General features: G+C 41.5%; 1 protein-coding gene across 4 annotated transcripts in view; it reads left to right on the plus strand.

Moving 5' to 3' along the window:
- adgrd2 (adhesion G protein-coupled receptor D2) overlaps positions 1 to 19007 on the plus strand; it is a 150960-nt gene that overhangs the window by 49573 nt on the left and 82380 nt on the right. For all 4 annotated transcript variants that reach the window (XM_072566238.1, XM_072566237.1, XM_072566236.1 and 1 more), the window contains exon 18: positions 7676 to 7809. In XM_072566238.1, coding sequence (XP_072422339.1) covers positions 7676 to 7809 — 134 coding nt within the window. The remainder of the gene's footprint in view (positions 1 to 7675; positions 7810 to 19007) is intronic.

Here is a 19007-nt window from a genome sequence, read left to right on the forward strand (position 1 = left end):
TCTACATCTTTAGACTCCAGTCCTCTTGACATAAAATTCAGCATTCCATTAGCTTTCTTGATTATCTTCAAGATCTGTTTGTGTCATTTTTTAGATCTATGCACCCAAAAACCCAAATTTCTTTGGACATCCACTATATTTAACTTCATATCAGATAGAAAGTACCCTGATCTATCCCTTTTCAGTCCAAAATGAATAACCTCGCACATACATCTGCCACAATTATTCCCATTCACTTAGTCTTAACAATATCCCTTTGTAGTTTCATGCTCTCATCTACACTGTCTATGATACCACTTTGTGTCATCAGCAGGTTTGGATATATGCAATTATCCAAGTCGTAAATAAATAATGTGAATAATTGAGGCCCTAAAACAGAGCTTTGTGAGACACTTCTGGCAGGCAGAACGTAAGCACAGTCTGGGTGACTGCTTCACAGCACACCTATGTTCTGCCTGCTTCCAGTTGCCTGCCGCTTCGACACCCTATCCTGTTCCCTGGCCAACATCTCTGTCTCAGGCTTGCTGCAGTGCTCTAGCCGAGCTCAGTATAAGCTGGAAGAACAGGACCTCATTTTCCCCTTGGGCACCCTGCAGCCTTCTGGACTCAATATCGAGTTCCATAACTTTAGGGCTTGAACTCTGCTAAGTCCTAGCACCCATTCCCACACACCAGGCCTTGTTATCACACAGTCTGCTACTACACACAACCCATTGTTAGCCACTGACAGCCCTCATTAACAGCTGTTCACCCTCCCAGCCAGATTGTTATCCACTCCTTTGTCTGTCGAACTGTTCTTCTCTCTCTTTGGCCTCTCTCCCCACCAATGGTTTACTCCTTACCCCATCCCTCTAGCCCACTTTCTGCATAAAAACTGACATGTTCCTGGGTACCAACAGTTCTGAGGAAGGGTCACCGGACCCAAAACTTTAACTCTGTTCTCTTCACAGATGCAGCCAGACCTACTGAGCTTTTCCAACAATTTCCATTTTTGTTTGTGATTTACAGCATTCAGTTATTTCGGTTTTTATTTAGTCTCTTATGTGGAACCTGATTGAATGTCTTCTTAAAGTCCATATAAACATATGCATAGATATTCCCCTGTACACTAACTCAGTCACCTCTTCATGCCAGTTCTCCCTGTTTAACTGAAATTTTTGAAAGTGTTCAATTTCCCCGTCATTGATGTTCCAGAGAGTAATAAGAGTCAGCCAAACTGATGAAGGACTGGTGTTACATATAGGCCAGACAGGGTAAGGATGATAGACTCCTTCCCTAGAGGAGAATAGTGAGTCAGATAGATATTTCTGACAATTGAAACATAGTCTCTACTTATATTGGATGGTGGAGCAAGCTTAAAGAGCCAAATTTTTAGATTAGAGTGGTGCTGGAAAAGCACAGTAGGTCAAGCAGCATCCGAGGAGCAGGGAGAGCCAAATGGCCTACTCCTAGATTATATTAGCCTAGCTTTAAATTCCAGCTGAAAATGTGTTGCTGGAAAAGCGCAGCAGGTCAGGCAGCAACCAAGAAGAAGGAGAATCGACTTTTCGGGCATAAGCCCTTCTTCAGGAATGAGGAAAGATTGTCCAGCAGACTAATATAAAAGGTAGGGAGGACGGACTTGGTGGGGGGGGGGGGAGGCATTGGAAATGTGATAGCTTTAAATTCCAGCCTTTCATTGGAATGTTACCACCTCCACAAGGTGGGAGTCAAACTCAGAATGTTAGTCTGGGGCTCTGGATTGCTAAAGCAAGTACCACTACCTCCCAGCTCTCATCTAGGTAGTTAACTATTCCAATACTCTCCAGCCTTTCATCTTGAACTCCGACAATTTCCCTGGCACAGATGTTAGGCTAACTGCTCCGTAATTCCCTGCTTTTGCACTTCTTAAAAAGCAGAGTGATGTGAACTTTTCAATCCAATTAAGTTTGTGTTTATTTCAACCCCCAAATGAAATCTGTTGATCATAATTTTAAATAGAAAGGTTTGTTTAGTCTGATATCATGAAGAAGATTGCTGCAGATCAACATGAGCTGCTCTTATTTCTTATTGATGTCCTGCTGAAGGGCCAAATGGCCTACTCCTAGATTATATTAACCTAGCTTTAAATTCCAGCCTTTCACTGGAATTTTACCACCTCCACAAGGTGGGATTCAAACTCAGAATGTTAGTCTAGGACTCTGGATGATTAAAGCATGTGCCACTGCCTCCCAGCTCTTGTTGAGGTAGTTGACTATTCCAATGCTCTCTAGCCTTCCATCTTGGACTCACTGTAAACTGGAGTTCATCCATAATTCTGTTGCCTGTTTTCTAAAATGGGTTAGGCCCCCATTACAAACTGGGCTCATTGAGCTATGTTGGCTTCTACACTAGCAAGGTGTCAATTTTCAAATTCTTATCCCTTCATGTTTGGTCCACCTTATCTCAAGCCCCACAATCCTCCAGGAGCTCCATATGTTTTTTTTCAATTATATTATCTTGCTCATCATATATGAGATAATTCCATTATTGTGCTTTCAGCTAACAAGTTTCTATGCCTTGGAATTGTCTCCCTAAGTTTTTCTCTATCATTTTCCTTTCAGGCCTTTTCTAAAATCTACCTATGTGACTCTTTAGGTTTAGATTGCTCGTCCTAATACCTCCTTATCTGATTTAGTGTCAAATTTTGTTGAACAATGCAGAGTGATGTGCTGTGGGATGTTTCACTGCATTAAACATGTCATTTAAGTGCAAGTTGTTATTGCATTGTCCTGGAAGTTGTATTTACTGCTGTTTTTTTGGAGAACAGCCCAAAACAATCATGGAAAATTTATGGCAGTGATTATTCTTATAAGAAGAGAAAAATTGAAGCAGCAAATATTTATTTATTTTGATACGTTTGATTGGATTTTGACGGTAGTGCTTCTTTTTTTGAAGTTTATGAATTACAGCGTTAAAAAATTTGTGGCAGTTCAGTCAAACACAACTAAAAATGGTTAGATAATCATTTTATGAAGGATTTTTTGGGAAAGAGCAGAGTAGGTCTCAGATGCAGAAATTAGCAATACAACGCTCTCACAATTCAACAACCACAGAAAAGTCCCAAATGGACATGGTGTAACTATGTTAAATATTTAATTTGTGATGAATTGCAAGCTCATTTATGGTGTTGACAATCAATGCAGACAACCTCCCCGACCACCTTGAACGAGGTCACCATGAAAATCAAACATTGAGTGCTAGAACACATTCAGAGAGGCAGGGTCACAGAATTCCAATGCCTTTGCTCACGTGTACCTTGACTTTTAAAAGGTTTGTGTCTAAACACTTAAGGTGCAGTGTGTTCCACAATACTGCAGTGCTGCCTGGCAGTTAGTCTACTGTGGGTTTCCAAACTGCACATAGACACAGACATTATTTGGTTTACTGTTAAGACTGCTTCGTAACTTTTTATGTTTTACTGTTTCAAGTAAACTAACCCACAAAGTTAATCTACCCCGATTAACGATTGTTTATTAGACCATAATCATTAACATGACATGGTGGCAGCAGTGGTGAACATCATGCCGATGAGGCTTATTGTGTCTGAACAATCAGCCAGCAGGTTAACACATGTCACCACTCTTCAATCATGCTAAGGTGCTTGAGAAAAACCTGATAGTTGACACAATTACTAGAATGTGACCCCAGGGAGATGTGGCCTCTGATTTGCACCGAGGAAATGTCCAGCTTTCTATCAATTTTATAAGATTTATAACAGAAAAGGCTACTGACAAAGGCTATACAGATGAACGAAGGTTGATGTAGCCACAAAGAGTTGTGTAACGACCCAAATGGACTGCACACAAGTACCTTCAAACTATTACAAAGATCAACTGGCTTCCCACATGAGGCATGAAATAATTCACAAACTAACATCTAATGATTACAAGAGATAAGACTTTTTTTTGGACGATAGACAAAAAGTGAAAAATGGACACTGCTTGTAATAAAGGGAAAATGTACAAAGCGGCATTTGCAATTCAGAAGAATAAACAAAGCTAACTGATGCATTTGAGAAATTGTAACTGTTTGTGGCCATTCAATGCATATGAACTGGCACCAGTTGTTGTGGGATCAGGAGGATTCAGAACCTTCTAATTGGTTAAGCTGGAGATGGACATGGACTCTATGAATAAAATAAATGAGAGAAGCAAGGCAACCTGTCGAAGTTGTTTGCATCAATATATCTCCCCCTTCTCTGTAAAGTTGCACTCTGTCAACAGAGCAGAAATAATCCATTCAGAGACACTGAAAGAAATAATTCCAAAACCCAAAGGAAACGGAAATATGAATTAATCACTGAACTAAAGATTGATCATCACCATGCAGATAACTGCATGGCATCACTGAAGATTCAAAAGGATTATGAAACCAACCTATCTAGGTTTGTATTTTAGACTGATGATACTGATGATGCTTTTTTTTCCCTCCATTCATAATATTTGTTTAACAGGTTTATTCGGAAACATTAACTTTCGGAGCACTGCTCCTTCATCAGGTGGTTGTGGAATAGAAGAATGTTTGCTATAAATTCAGAGTCTTATGATCTTAAACTCCACAACAACCTGATGAAGGAGCAGTGCTTTCAAATAAACCTGTTGGACTATAACCTGGTGTTGTGTGATTTTTAACTTTGTACACCCCAGTCCAACACTGGCATGTCAAAATCATAATATGTGTTTTGATTTTTCTCATTGTGCGTGCATGCATTCATGTGTGTGTGAATTTTAAAAAGGGTGAAATTTAAGTGACATAAATCAGAATTGATTTGTTACTGTGAAGTATGTTACAATAAATAGAATTATTTTTGCTCTTACTGAAGGACCCTGAAGTCCTTGTCCAATCAGACAGGAAAATTGGGATTTTTGGTAGTTTTATTAAATTTTCACATTTGTGATGACTTAGAAAAGAGTGGGGCTCGATCTACCTTGCACAATCCCCAGTGAGTCTTGAAATGAAGTACACAATGAGACAAAGCATGATGAACACATTTTTCACACTGTCAAACATAACAAAAAGTCTGTGATTTTTATATGTTGCTTTTGTTTTAGATTTTAGATTTCAATCTAGTGGCATATGGGTGTTGATCCATTTTGTGAAATGTTTTTAAAATTAACTAGGAGGAGAAAGTGAGGACTTCAGATGCTGGAGATCAGAGCTGAAAATGTGTTGCTGGAAAAGCGCAGCAGGTCAGGCAGCATCCACGGAACAGGAGAATTGACGTTTCGGGCATCAGCCCGAAGAAGGGTTGATGCCCGAAACATCGATTCTCCTGTTCCTTGGATGCTGCCTCACCTGCTGCGCTTTTCCAGCAACACATTTTCAGCTCAGTTAAAAATTAACTAGGTTGGTTTGTGCCTCCTTCAGTGTTAATGGAAGCTTGTAATTCTGTGAGGGTTAATGACTGGAGAGAGAAGATATTAAGCCAGCAAATAGCAGAAGCTGAGATGAACAAGTCTTTGGGGTGGCACGGTGGCACAGTGGTTAGCAGTGCTGCCTCAAAGCGCCAGAGACCTGGGTTCAATTCCTGCCTCAGGCAACTCTCTGTGTGGAGTTTGCACATTCTCCCCTTGTCTGCGTGGGTTTCCTCCGGGTGCTCCGGTTTCCTTCCACAATCCAAAAATGTACAGGTCAGGTGAATTGGCCATGCTAAATTGCCCATAGTGTTAGGTGAAGGGGTAAATGTAGGTGTATGGGTCTGGGTGGTATGCGGGTCGGTGTGAACTTGTTGGGCCGAAGGGCCTGTTTCCACACTGTAAGTAATCTAATCTTTAAAAGATATCCAGAAGCTTTTGGGCAATTCAATGAGCTGGGTCCAACAGCAAGTATAGTAGCTCATATAAAATGAGATTGTTCAAAGCAATTAAAGAAATATGTTATATCAGTGAAAGAATATAATTTGTGAATTTTTAAGAGCAAGAGCATTTGTTTTGACATCTGTACTGGTTATTTAAAGCTGAGAAAATCCAAGACTTCAGTTGTATGAGTCATCAAGGGAAAAGAGTCATCATAACTCACAAGTCAAACATACAGGTATGATAGGGAAGGAATTTCTCTTTTTTTTGATTAACTATAAACGTGCAATGTTGGAGAGTGTATGGAATTTTGTTTTGCTGTGTGTTCTAAAATCTTTCAAACAGTGTTGTATTTCGGCTTGATTTGGTTTATGTTAATGTTATTTCTTTTGTGTGATAAACTCGTGTTATTACTAAATCTAAATCTGCAGATTTGTATGCTTATGTTCAGTGAAAAGCCTCTCCGCTGCATTAAAAGAAAAACACAATATAATCTTTCAAGCCTGATTTCTTTCTGGGATTTCACTTCTCCAACAGTAACAGCTGGGACCATAACACAGTCTCATGGTAGATATTGATGCCATCCACTGTCTGAAGTGTTTACAAATATTCTCCTTAACTGTTCTCAGAAAACTCAAGACTATTTGTTTTCCTCTAAGACTGCTATACAGGAAAATGCCAATGTGCTATCCCTGAAATATCTTTTTAAAATGTACCCACAAACATGGGAAGCCATGAAGAAACCTACACAATATAAAACTTTAAATATGCAGTAATGAGAAGTCAATCAAGTTCTGCGGGAGCAGCAACAGAAACATCGATTTAAGCTCACAGCTGTATTGGAGAAAAAGACAGACCTGCAAAAATAGGTGAAGATGTGGATACAAGAATCTGTAACTCACATAAGGGGACAGTCCTTTCAGAAATAGATGCTAACAATGCCATACTCACACAGGATGCTGAAACCATACAACCATTGAAACAGCAAGTGGAAAGGGTCCAGGCTTCCAAGAAATCCAAAAGGAAAATAAAGTTGAAGAGACGGGACATGTAATAGCAGAGACTTGTGGTAGAGTAACTGACAGAGATTGATTGCCATGAATGATTAATAATTCCAATAAAATTCTATCATAAGACTATCAATATGGTAGATGGGAAACTACATTTACCTCCAAATCTAAATACTGCAGGTCTGTGAATCTGAAATAAAAACTGGAAACCTTGGAAATACACAGCAGCTCACGCTGTATATGTACGAAGTGAAAAATAGTTCATATTTTGAATTGATGGATCTTGATTTTTTTTTGTCTCGAAATTCATGTGTCTTTATCCATGGAGATGGTGAGACAAGTGGGGCAAGAAAGAGATGAATGAGGGAAGAGTCTTTTTATCACATGGAAAAGGGTCGTGCATTTTGTTTAGCAAATGTCGATTTGTGTCTGGTGATTTATGTGCAGTGCTTGTGTATTTGTACATGAGCCCAAATCATTGTATAATTATTTGTGGACTTCCCACTGGTTTTGCCACACACATGACCCGCTGCTAGATTTACCCTGGATTTGTGACCATAGCTCGCGTGACCCAATATTTAGTCTTGCATTGGGGTTTAGTGCCTGTACTTTATATTGCTTTATCAGTGTTGCTTTTAATGTTAAAGTGGTATTGAAACATTTGCTGTTTTGTCTGCATCGACTTACATTTTCTCATTATAGAAATCTGATGCTTATAACAGCTAATGAACAATATACTTAGGCAAAGTAAATACATGAAGTTCAGTTTGTTAGACACACACACACAAAAAAGCTATGGAAATGCATTTAATGTGAAGCTTGAAAACATTTTCTGCATTTTTTCTTTAGGATTCCCAGTTTTTATTGTGGCCATCACCCTAGCAACTACTGGTGACAAATACATAGCAGACAATCATTGTTGGCTGAACATTCAGAGTGAGATCATCTGGGCCTTTGTTGGGCCTGTCCTTTTTACTCTAACAGTGAGTACTTTAGTCCCCTTGACTTCTGCAGTGACACATGAAATGAAAATGTCGTATTTTCGATCTATTTATATGTTGGAAGTTACCAATTCAAAAACGAAGCTAGTAGAGTAGCAGCTTTTTATGCATTATTATGGAATAAATAAGTGACTTTTAAGTCATGATTAACTTTATTCCAATAATCTTTTATCAGACATCTATTTTGTAATTGCACGTTTTTAAATCAAGTTTACTTGTTTTCTTTCGCTGCACTGATTAAGGTCTTTGTTGTTGACATTTTGTATAGTGTAATTAATTAGCATAGTTGCCAGCACAATGCTTTAAGATTTAGTACAGATGCATGGTGGCTATAATGTTAACACAGCAACATTTTCTCGCTAAGAGCTCGAAACCTTGTGGATAACAGAGACTGCTTGTTAGGTGATGTGCAGTTTCTGTGCAGTCAGTTTTGGGGAATAGTTTTGGGCGGCACGGTGGCACAGTGGTGAGAACTGCTGCCTCACAGCGCTAGAGATCCGGGTTCAATTCCCGCCTCAGGTGACTAACTGTGTGGAGTTTGCACGTTCTCCCCGTGTCTGCGTGGGTTTCCTCCGGGTGCTCCGGTTTCCTCCCACAGTCCAAAGATGTGCAGGTCAGGTGAATTGGCCATGCTAAATTGCCCGGAGTGTTAGGTTAGGGGTATGGGTGGGTTGCGCTTCGGCGGGGCGGTGTGGACTTGTTGGGCCGAAGGGCCTGTTTCCACACTGTAAGTAATCTAATCTAATCTAAGATGGATAACTTGATTCAACCTGTTCAAATGTGTTATGACACACCTCTGAAGCAAATAAAACTTGAACCCAGGACTCCTGGTTCAGAGGTAGGGACACAATTATTCTTCACTGTCATTTCTGACCCATTGCTGCCTTATTTACAGGCAGTTTTATATTAGAACACCTAATCGTTACACAGCTGTACTCGCCAGAGTTAACTGCATGGAAAGTAGGAAATTAAGCACTTGACCTTTAACAGCACAACTTATTTGAGTCTTAAGAGCAGGTAACGTGCCAGGCTGTCAGAGTTCTTCACTAAACAGGGGGCAGAATCCCAGTTTCCCAACATTGAGTTGAATTCATTAGATTAAAGGGTGATGTGTCAGCAGCAGAACAGCCAACGCTGCCCCTGGTCATAGGAACCTCTTTATGTATTTGTATACGATGAACACTCAGGGAATGGCGAGTTGTGAACATGAATGGAAGTAAGCTGGACTTCCATTTGGAGGTGGAATTGCAGCTCATTTTCAGTCACTTGGCATTTAGCCAATGAGCTATGCCCAATCAAGGTGCCCAGTCCATTATAGTGAGGCTATTCCAAACACCCAACCATGTGGTGACACGCAGCAACTCCCTCCCCTGATTCAAACCTCTCATTGGCATTCAGTGTATCCTTATCCAACATGACAAATTGCAGCATTATTAGCATACCAAGAGATCCTGTGACCTTTCTCCCCATGCCACACAGTGCCCACACATTTTAACCTTTGCCCCGGGTCAATCATTGAAAGGTTTTCAGAGAATTATGTGCCTCCTATAACAGTGGATCCACTTTTAAGTACATAACCTCAAGAAACCAAAAGGTTTGCACCCATCATCTAATTGTCTTTGCCTTCCTGCTTGTGGGTTTGTTTTCGCAAGGCTCTTTCCTCTCAGTTCCACCAGCAGGCTTGTAAAGCCTAGTCCCTGTGAGATATCTGTTCCTCTCTCCTCATCATAACCCTCCATGAACATGACGGTCAACCCCCACGACCGTCATTTCTTCTCCCATGCTAACTGCAATCTCTCCCACACCCATACCACAATCACCACCATCACAGGAAGCCCTAGCAATGCCCTCTCCTCTCCTGCAGCAGATAGGCGGGAAACCTGCAATACTAAAATGAAAATACATTCTGCCAGCAAAGACAGAAGGAGCCCTGTACCTGGAGGTTTCCCATCCAGAGGACTTGTCACTTCAAAGTGACACCTTAGGAGATAGGCTTGTAATCCTCATCCCTTTTTTTTGTGTTCACTTGTGAGATATGGGTGTTGCTGGCTGATCAACGTCTATTGCTCATCCCTAATTACCCCTGAACTGAGAGGCCTCCTAGATCATACAGAAGGCAGTAAAGAATTAACCACATTGCTGTGGGGCTGGAATCTCTGGCCTGCACGTGAGTCAGATGGATTTTCCAACAATCGACATTGGTTTTTATGGTCATCAGTAAATTCTTAACTCTAGATTTTGTTTTATTCAATTCAGATTTCACCATCTGCTGTGGCAGGATTCAAACCTGGGCCCCCAGAACAATAGCTGCATTTCAGGATTAATAGCCTACCAATAATACCACTAGACCATCACATTCCCTGTGTCCCCTTCTTTAGTTTGGTTTCACTTTTAGGTTAGAGTGGTGCTGGAAAGGCGTAGCAGGTCAGGCAGCATCCGAGGAGCAGGAAAAAAAATTGACGTTTCGGGCAAAAGCCCTTCATCAGGATCTCATCAAGCCCTTCCTCCTCGGATGCTGCCTGACCTGCTGTGCTTTTCCAGCACCACTCTAATCTCCAGCATCTGCAGTATCCACTTCTGCCTAGTTCACTTTTTTGCTGTCTGATAACTGTCTGAAACATCTTGGGACATCTTACAATGTTGAAGGTACTATGTAAATACAAGAGGTTATTATTGTTATTAAGTAGTGTTAATTACAACTAAGACTTTAGACAGAAAAATGCATTGGCGATGAGGCTAACCTTTTCTGGAGTAATTTTAATGCTATTGTCACATGGATGTAAAATGCATCAAATTCAACAGCGTCTCTGCGGGGACTCTGAAGTTTGAGTGACAATCGATCTATACCTTTGCCACCTCCATGAAGCTAAGCTCTGAACAAATAATTGCTGCTCAGAGCAGAGTCCAGTTGTGCGCCATTTTACAATTGCACAAACAAAAAGAGGTAAAACATCTAATTTTCATCAACAATATTTGATTTGTACAGTTGCATTTAGGCAATCATGTCCATACTTCCAACAATGTGTTTTGATCATTGAATGGCAGTAGAACTGAGCATTAATAATTACTTAAGTTGACTGATATACCTCTCCAACAAGGTGAACAGAATAAATGCTATTTCTAAGATTAAACATGGTCTTTTCCAAACTCCTGGTGGTGCTGTATGGCTTCATTTTCAACCTGTTTCCCTGACAACCATTTTCTTTGCTGTCTTAATCTGTCACTGTTATCCCTTAGCTCACTTTGAATCATTTGATCTGTGTAAAATAGTAAAAGAGCTTCTTTTGCACTGTTTTAGAGGTTAACTTTAACAAGCAACGAAAATCAATAACTGCATCAGTTGTGGAGATAAACGAAGACAGATTCTTCACACTCCATCATGGCAAAATTTCACATAAAATGTGACAACTTTCTGATTTTGGTTTCACTTTTTAGCACAGCATGCTGTGGTATACCTGAAATACTTAGACTCCATATCCCGATAGGTTTGCTGCCTGGGTCTTATGCATTACATTTAAAAGTCTAGAATGGTTAAATTATGAAATTAATTCTTTTGTTTCTGGGATTGTGATTATTGTGTACACTAGTTCCCTTTCACTTGTCACTGTATGAATATCTGTGTCCAACATGGCTCCTTGAATTTGTGACTTTCTATACTTTGTATACCCAATTGTTACTCCTCAATCTGATGTTGCTTTTGTTACTTTAATTCTCCAGTGGTTTCCCAGTCTTTTCGTACAACTGCTACTTTTTCAGTTGCTGCTTCTTTTTGCTTTCATCTCCTTTATTCTTTTCCTTTCATCATCTGATGGTTTATTCTTTAAATTTTTTAAAGTTTTCTTTATAAATTTTTGTTTCCCTCATAATGTTTCCCTTCAGCAGGATAACATATAAAGACCAAAAATTAAATAGATATAGGGACAGAAAATGTAGCTGTGGAAACATATAGAGAATAAAGTGGATTATCTCAATTTTATAATTATTGTGATATAAATATTTTTGCATGTAACATGTATTGAGTCTAAACCAACATAGTCGTCTTGTCTCTAATTCTTAATTATTGTTAAACTCTATAGTAAAAACTATTTAAATCTAGCCCATCAGTTATAAATTGCTTTTTCTGATGAAAAGGTACAAATAGACATCATAAAATAAATGAATTGTTAAAACATTAAAAAAATTGATTTATTGAGTTTAGTTCATATAAACTTGAAATGGTTGAATTTCTGAAATATTGAGAAGCACAATTAGTTACCAAAATTTCTCGAAATGAATTCAAAGTTATTGGAAAACGGAACTATAGTGTGACAACTGGAACTTGTCCATAAGAAAATTGAAAAATTGCCGACAATTTTAAATAGGCACTCATTGTGGTGTTTCAGATTAACCTTTTATTGTGTAGTCTATGAGGATAAATTCAATTTTTGCAACAAAAGCCTTTGTAAAATTAATCCAAAGGAGACCTCACTTACAATGAAAAATAATTTCCCATCTAAAGTCAATTAATTGCAAAATCATCTTTTCATTTCTTTGGATTTATTTATTAGCTGCACAACCTTTTAAATATCAGCCTACTTCACCTTTCACCAAATGTTTAAACCAATTTACATTTTAACTAGTTCTTTTCAGTGGTTCAATGAAATACCTTCTGAAAGGTATTATCAAAATGTTATTTCTTACTGGTTTGTTGACTGTAATTTGGATGTCATCTTTCTTTCCAAAGATTATGGAAATCAGCTTTTGATCTGTTTCCTGTAATATCCTGATGCAATGTTAGTCAAAGAGTGTAGTCGTTCTAACATGAGGTAGTTCATTAAAAAAAAGCTGCTAACTCCAATCTTGCAGATTTTGAAAATTTATGGAAAGTTTATCAGTTATTACTGCGGTGATTTTAGTTTTGAATTCCTTGGTTTCCATTGAAATTTACCATTGAACTTATGTTCAATGTAGTTGACTGTAAAATTCAGTCTGAAATGGCTTAGAAAGTGACTTCATTGTATCCAACCACTATGCAGTCTGATTAAAAAGGACTGAAACCTAGATGGGCTACTTGACCTGGACCAATGCTCTGGAAATCAATTTAGCACACAAGCCATGTTCTCCTTGCTAACATAAAGGGTTTATAGAAAATTTGGAGAGATGCCCCACAGACTTGTCAACGAAATTCATGGTCATTCTCGCAGATCCATACCTTACAAACAATCTTGCGAGCACCATCATCACCATCCCACTGACAGGCCAGGCCCAGCAGAGATAGCAACAACCAGACGGATGGGAGTTATCCTGGGAATTCCCAAAGTTTACTCTGGAACTTGTGCAATCTCATAGCATCAGGTCAGATGTGGGCAAGGAAGACTCCAAACGACCACTACCCTCTCCCTCAGGCGATAACTCAGTTCTTTTAAATGTTCAGTACCATGTGGAGGATGGACTGAGAGAGGTAAGGGGATCAAAGAATGAACAGTGCAGGAGACCAAGTCAGTTGAAGCACGAGAAATACCTAAAATAAGGTGTCATGCTGGTGAAGCTATAGTACAGGATTATGTGTGGGCAGTGCAGTGGAGGCAGCATACCAGAGACAGAACGAAGCAATCCCACAACCAATAAATCACACCTCAGCCCTGTAGTCCTGCCATACTTAGTTATGAATGTGGTAGACAATTAAGAAACTTACTGGATAAGGCTAAATTACCTGCAATATTTGCTTCAGCTAGAGTATCTGCTGAACAATCCTTCTTGACCTTCTTCTGAGATCCCCGGCATTACTGATGGCAACCTTCAACCAATTTGATTTACTCCATGTGATAACAAGGAACAGCTTAAGGCCCTGGATATTGCAGAGACTATAGGCCCTCGCAACATCAAGTAATAGTACTGAAGTTTTGGACTTCAGAACAATCTGTATCCCTACCCAAGCTGTCCTGGTACAGCCACAACACTGGCATCTACCTAGCAATGTGGGAAGTTGACCAGGTAAAACAAAGGATAATTCCAACCTCATCAATTATCGCCCTATCAATCTATTCTCAACCATGTCTAAAATGGTGGAAGATATCATCAACAGTTCTATTAAGCAGCGTTTACTCAACAAGGACCTCCCACTGACACTCATTTTGTATTCTGTTAGGCCTACAAAGCTCCTGACCTCATTACAGCCTTAGTCCAACATGGACAAAGGAGTCATGGACTGGCTCTCCTTGAGGTCAGGAATACAGGCAGTGAGCCTGAAGCGTGGAGAGATAAGCTAGAGGAGGGTGGGAGTGGGGAGAAAGTAGCACAAGAGTACAATGGGTGAGTGGGGGAGGGAATGAAGGTGATAGGTCAGGGAGGAGAGGGTGGAGTGGATAGGTGGAAAAGGAGATAGGCAGGTAGGACAAGTCCAGACAAGTCATGGAGACAGTGCTGAGTTGGAAGTTTGGAACTAGGGAGAGGTGGGGGAAGGGGAAATGAGGAAACTGTTGATGCCCTGGGGTTGAAGTGTTCTGAGGCGGAAAATGAGGCGTTCTTCCTTCAGGCGTCTGGTGGTGAGGGAGCGGCAGTGAAGGAGGCCCAGGACCTCCATGTCCTTGGCAGAGTAGGAGGGGGAGTTGAAATGTTGGACCACGGGGCGGTGTGGTTGATTGGTGCGGGTGTCCCAGAGATATTCCCTAAAGCGCTCTGCTAGGAGGCGCCCAGTCTCCCCAATGTAGAGGAGACCGCATCAGGAGCAACGGATACAATAAATGATATTAGTGGATGTGCAAGTAAAACTTTGATGGATGTAGAAGGCTCCTTTAGGGCCTTGGATAGAGGTGAGGGAGGAGGTGTGGGCGCAGGTTTTACAGTTCCTGCGGTGGCAGGGGAAAGTGCCAGTATGGGAGGGTGGGTCGTAGGGGGGCATGGACCTGACCAGGTAGTCACGGAGAGAACAGTCTTTGCGGAAGGTGGAAAGGGGTGGGGTCTGTTTGAAGGTGGTGGAAATGTCGGTGGATGATTTGGTTGATGCGAAGGTTTGTAGGGTGGAAGGTGAGCATCAGGGGCGTTCTGTCCTTGTTACGGTTGGAGGGGTGGGGTCTGAGGGCGGAGGTGCGGGACCCCACCCCTCCAACCGTCACAAGGACAGAACGCCCCTGATGCTCACCTTCCACCCTACAAACCTTCGCATCAACCAAATCATCCACCGACATTTCCACCACCTTCAAACAGACCCCACCCCTTTCCACCTTCCGCAAAGACTGTTCTCTCCGTGACTACCTGGTCAGGTCCATGCCCCCCTACGACCCACCCTCCCATACTGGCACTTTCCCCTGCCACCGCAGGAACTGTAAAACCTGCGCCCACACCTCCTCCCTCACCTCTATCCAAGGCCCTAAAGGAGCCTTCTACATCCATCAAAGTTTTACTTGCACATCCACTAATATCATTTATTGTATCCGTTACTCCTGATGCGGTCTCCTCTACATTGGGGAGACTGGGCGTCTCCTAGCAGAGCGCTTTAGGGAACATCGCCGAGACACCCGCACCAATCAACCACACCGCCCCGTGGTTCAACATTTCAACTCCCCCTCCCACTCTGCCGAGGACATGGAGGTCCTGAGCCTCCTTCACTGCCACTCCCTCACCACCAGACGCCTGGAGGATGAACGCCTCATTTTCCGCCTCGGAACACTTCAACCCCAGGGCATCAATGTGGACTTCAACAGTTTCCTCATTTCCCCTTCCCCCACCTCACCCTAGTTCCAAACTTCCAGCTCAGCACTGTCCCCATGACTTGTCTGGACTTGTCCGACCTGCCTATCTCCTTTTCCACCTATCCACTCCACCATCTCCTCCCTGACCTATCACCTTCATCCCCTCCCCCACTCACCCATTGTACTATATGCTACTTTCTCCCCACCCCCACCCTCCTCTAGCTTATCTCTCCATGCTTCAGGCTCACTGCCTTTATTCCTGATGAAGGGCTTTTGCCCGAAACGTCGATTTCGAAGTTCCTTGGATGCTGCCTGAACTGCTGTGCTCTTCCAGCACCACTAATCCAGAATCTGGTTTCCAGCATCTGCAGTCATTGTTTTTACCCCTTTTTATCTCCTTGAGGTCAAGATCACGTTCAACCATGGGTAGCACCAAGGAGTCTTATCAAAACTACATGAAATGGGAATCTAAGGGAATTCTCTCCAATGGGTGAAGTCATACCTGGCACAAAGGAAGCTAATTGTGGTTGTTCAGTGTCAGTTATCTCAGTTCCAGGATTTCACTGCAGAAGTTTCTTGGGGTAGTGTCCTAGGCCCAACTATCGTCTGTTGCTTTGTCAATGACATTTGCTCCATCATGAAGACAGAGGTGTGGAGTTCACTGATGATTGCGCAATGTTCAACACTATTTGTGACTCCTCCAACTGTGAGCCAGTCCATGGCCAAATGCAATAAGACCCAGACAATATTCAGGCCTGGGTTACAGTGACAAGTAACATTACAACCACACAAAGGCCAGGTAGTGACCATCTCCAATGAGAGAATTTAACTAGTAACTGTAATTTTCTTGAATTTTACTCTAAATTTCAAGTATTTTAAACTTGAATAAGGACAATTCTGAGGGACTGAATGCAGAGTTAACTAATGTGAATTGGTAAATTAGGTTAAAGGGTAGATCAATAGAGATGCAATGCAGATATTTAAGGAAATAATTCAGAATGACACAAAACATATATTCCAATTAGAAAAAAATAATTCCAAGGTAGGACCCACCAACTATGGTTATTTTAAAAATCTTATAAAAGGGAAAAAAAGGTATAATTGTGTAAATTTTACCCTGTGTAGACAATGTGAGCATCACATACAGGAGAGACACCAGCAACTAGGCGCCATGTTAGACTGATGTTGGAACAGCATCACTCAGTGGCTAAAGGAGTTATTCTGCATAAAATGGTCAGCAATGGTTGTGCCATGGGCTTGTATCGGACATAGACAATGGATAAGAGTCACCAGGGATTGGGAAGGTGCGGGAGTATGTCCAGTGCAGTGAATGGGTCTGTCTGTGGTGTTGTCATCTATAGAAAACCTGGGTTTTACAGGTCCCTCCTTACCCTGCTCACTCCAGGTGTGGGTGCGGCCATTTTCTCTCCCATTGTGTAGCTGCAATTTCCAGGTTGATGGAAGGTGACACCAAGGGCTCCTCAGGCAGTACATTCCAGGCTCTATCTTTACGTGTCAGTGAGGACCTGAATATGTACATCCATTCCCTGTAGCCAATGGGCTTCGCATTTCCTCAGATTCCTCCTCACCGTCCCCTTCCTGTCCTTACATCCTGCGCCCCCAAACAGCCCCTGGCATATGAGGTGACCGTGCAATGTTTGCTCATAGACTGCTCTCTCACCACCCCCTCCCAAGGCCAAGTTGATATTGAATCTCAACAAATACACCCTGCCTGCATACCCCATTCCCATCTGTGCTTAACTGTATACCCCCTTACACATTCAGTTACACCCTTTACAATTTTGACCCCATAGTTCCCAGCTTGCAGACCCCAATCCCCATTGGTAGCTTTCTAGTCTCCTTCCATGCAGAAACCCCCTTTCACCCCTTATTCCCCTTACCCCAGACTTTATTGCATGGACTGACTGTGGTTGAGCTCCTTGAACAACCTGACTGGACAGACCCAGATGACAAGTTGACCGTGATTCACTGGGGAATGCAGAGACACTGATCCCTGTATAGAGCATATCTTGACTGGATACCTAACCATAGCCAAACGATTTGACTGATCTCTCATGAACCATGCTGGAACCCCCCACCCCGCCGTTCACTTAGGATCACTGTGTTTAGACTTTGAGACATACCCAATTCCATGCAGCACATGCAGAGTGTTTGCTGTGTAAGCTGCAGGCACATAGTCCAGCTGTGAGATTGATGTAGCAGTGAACCATACAACAAGATGGACACCCCCTTAACTGAGCACTGCTGTCTCAGTGAAACAAGCTGTTTGGCTCTGTTGTTGCTGTAAGAGGCAACGCAAAACTCTGTGAGAATGCAGATATGTTCTAATTGCATGAGATGCTAAGACAGCTAGAAAGTAGCACCAAGATACAGCTTATTCCAGTCTGTGAACTGGGTTCCTGTCCCTATTTACAAAGTATCATTGCAGCAGCATTGCAATGCTAGCTCATCGCTCCTGAGTAATAATCATCTTGATACCCGAATCTCTGTTAGAAAATGCAATGTCTCGTTCTTGACATCGAGAAAGCCACAGCCCAACTTCTCGTGCAATCCTCCCAGATTTCTTGCCATAGTTATGTCATTCTAAAGTTTTGCTCAACATGATTTTGTGGAAGGGAGATCATGTTTACCAATTTATTGGCATGTTTTGAACAAGTAATGTGCTGTGGATGAAGGTGAACCAGTGGATGCACTGTACTTAGATTTCCAGAAGGAATTTGATAAGGTGCCATATTGAAAATTATTGCAGAAAATAGAAGCTCCTACTGTAGGGAGTAACTAGTTATCATGGATAGAGGATTAGCTGACTCACAGGAAAGTAGGCATAAATGAGTCATTTACCTGTGTGGCAACATGTGCCAAGTGGTCTGCCACAAGGATCGTCCTGGGATTTCAACTTGTACAATCTATATGACTGACTTGGGCTAAGGTATCAAATGTATGACTGATAAATTTGCTGATGATAAGATATGATGAAGGCGTAAAGAGGACATAGATAGGTTAAATGAATGTGCAAAGATCTGGCTAACGGGCTATTATCAGGGAAAATGTGAAAACATCTCTTTTGGCAGGCAGAATAAAAAAGATGCATATTATCTAAATGGTGAGAGATTATCGAGCTCTGGGGTGCACAGAGATCTGGATAGCCTGTTGTGTGAATCACAAAAGTTAGAATGCAGCATAACAAGTAACTCAGAAAACTAATATAATATTAGCTCCGGTAACGCTACTCGATTAGTTAGTGTAGGGGAATTAAATACAAAAGTAGTGATTAAGATTCTGCTTCAGTTGTAGAGGGCTCCAGTGTGAGCACAGCTAGAATGCTGTGTCCTTATTTTAGGAAGGTGTAAATGTGTTGGAAATAGATCAAAAATCTAAAATCTGGAATGGGCTGCTTCTCTTCTAAGGACAGGTTGGGCAGTCCATACTGCATCCACTGGAAGTTAAAAGAGGAAGAGTCAACTTGATGGAAAGATTTAAGGTGACTGG

This window comes from Chiloscyllium punctatum, chromosome 49 (assembly GCF_047496795.1).
Source record: "Chiloscyllium punctatum isolate Juve2018m chromosome 49, sChiPun1.3, whole genome shotgun sequence".
NCBI classification, from domain to species: domain Eukaryota; kingdom Metazoa; phylum Chordata; class Chondrichthyes; order Orectolobiformes; family Hemiscylliidae; genus Chiloscyllium; species Chiloscyllium punctatum.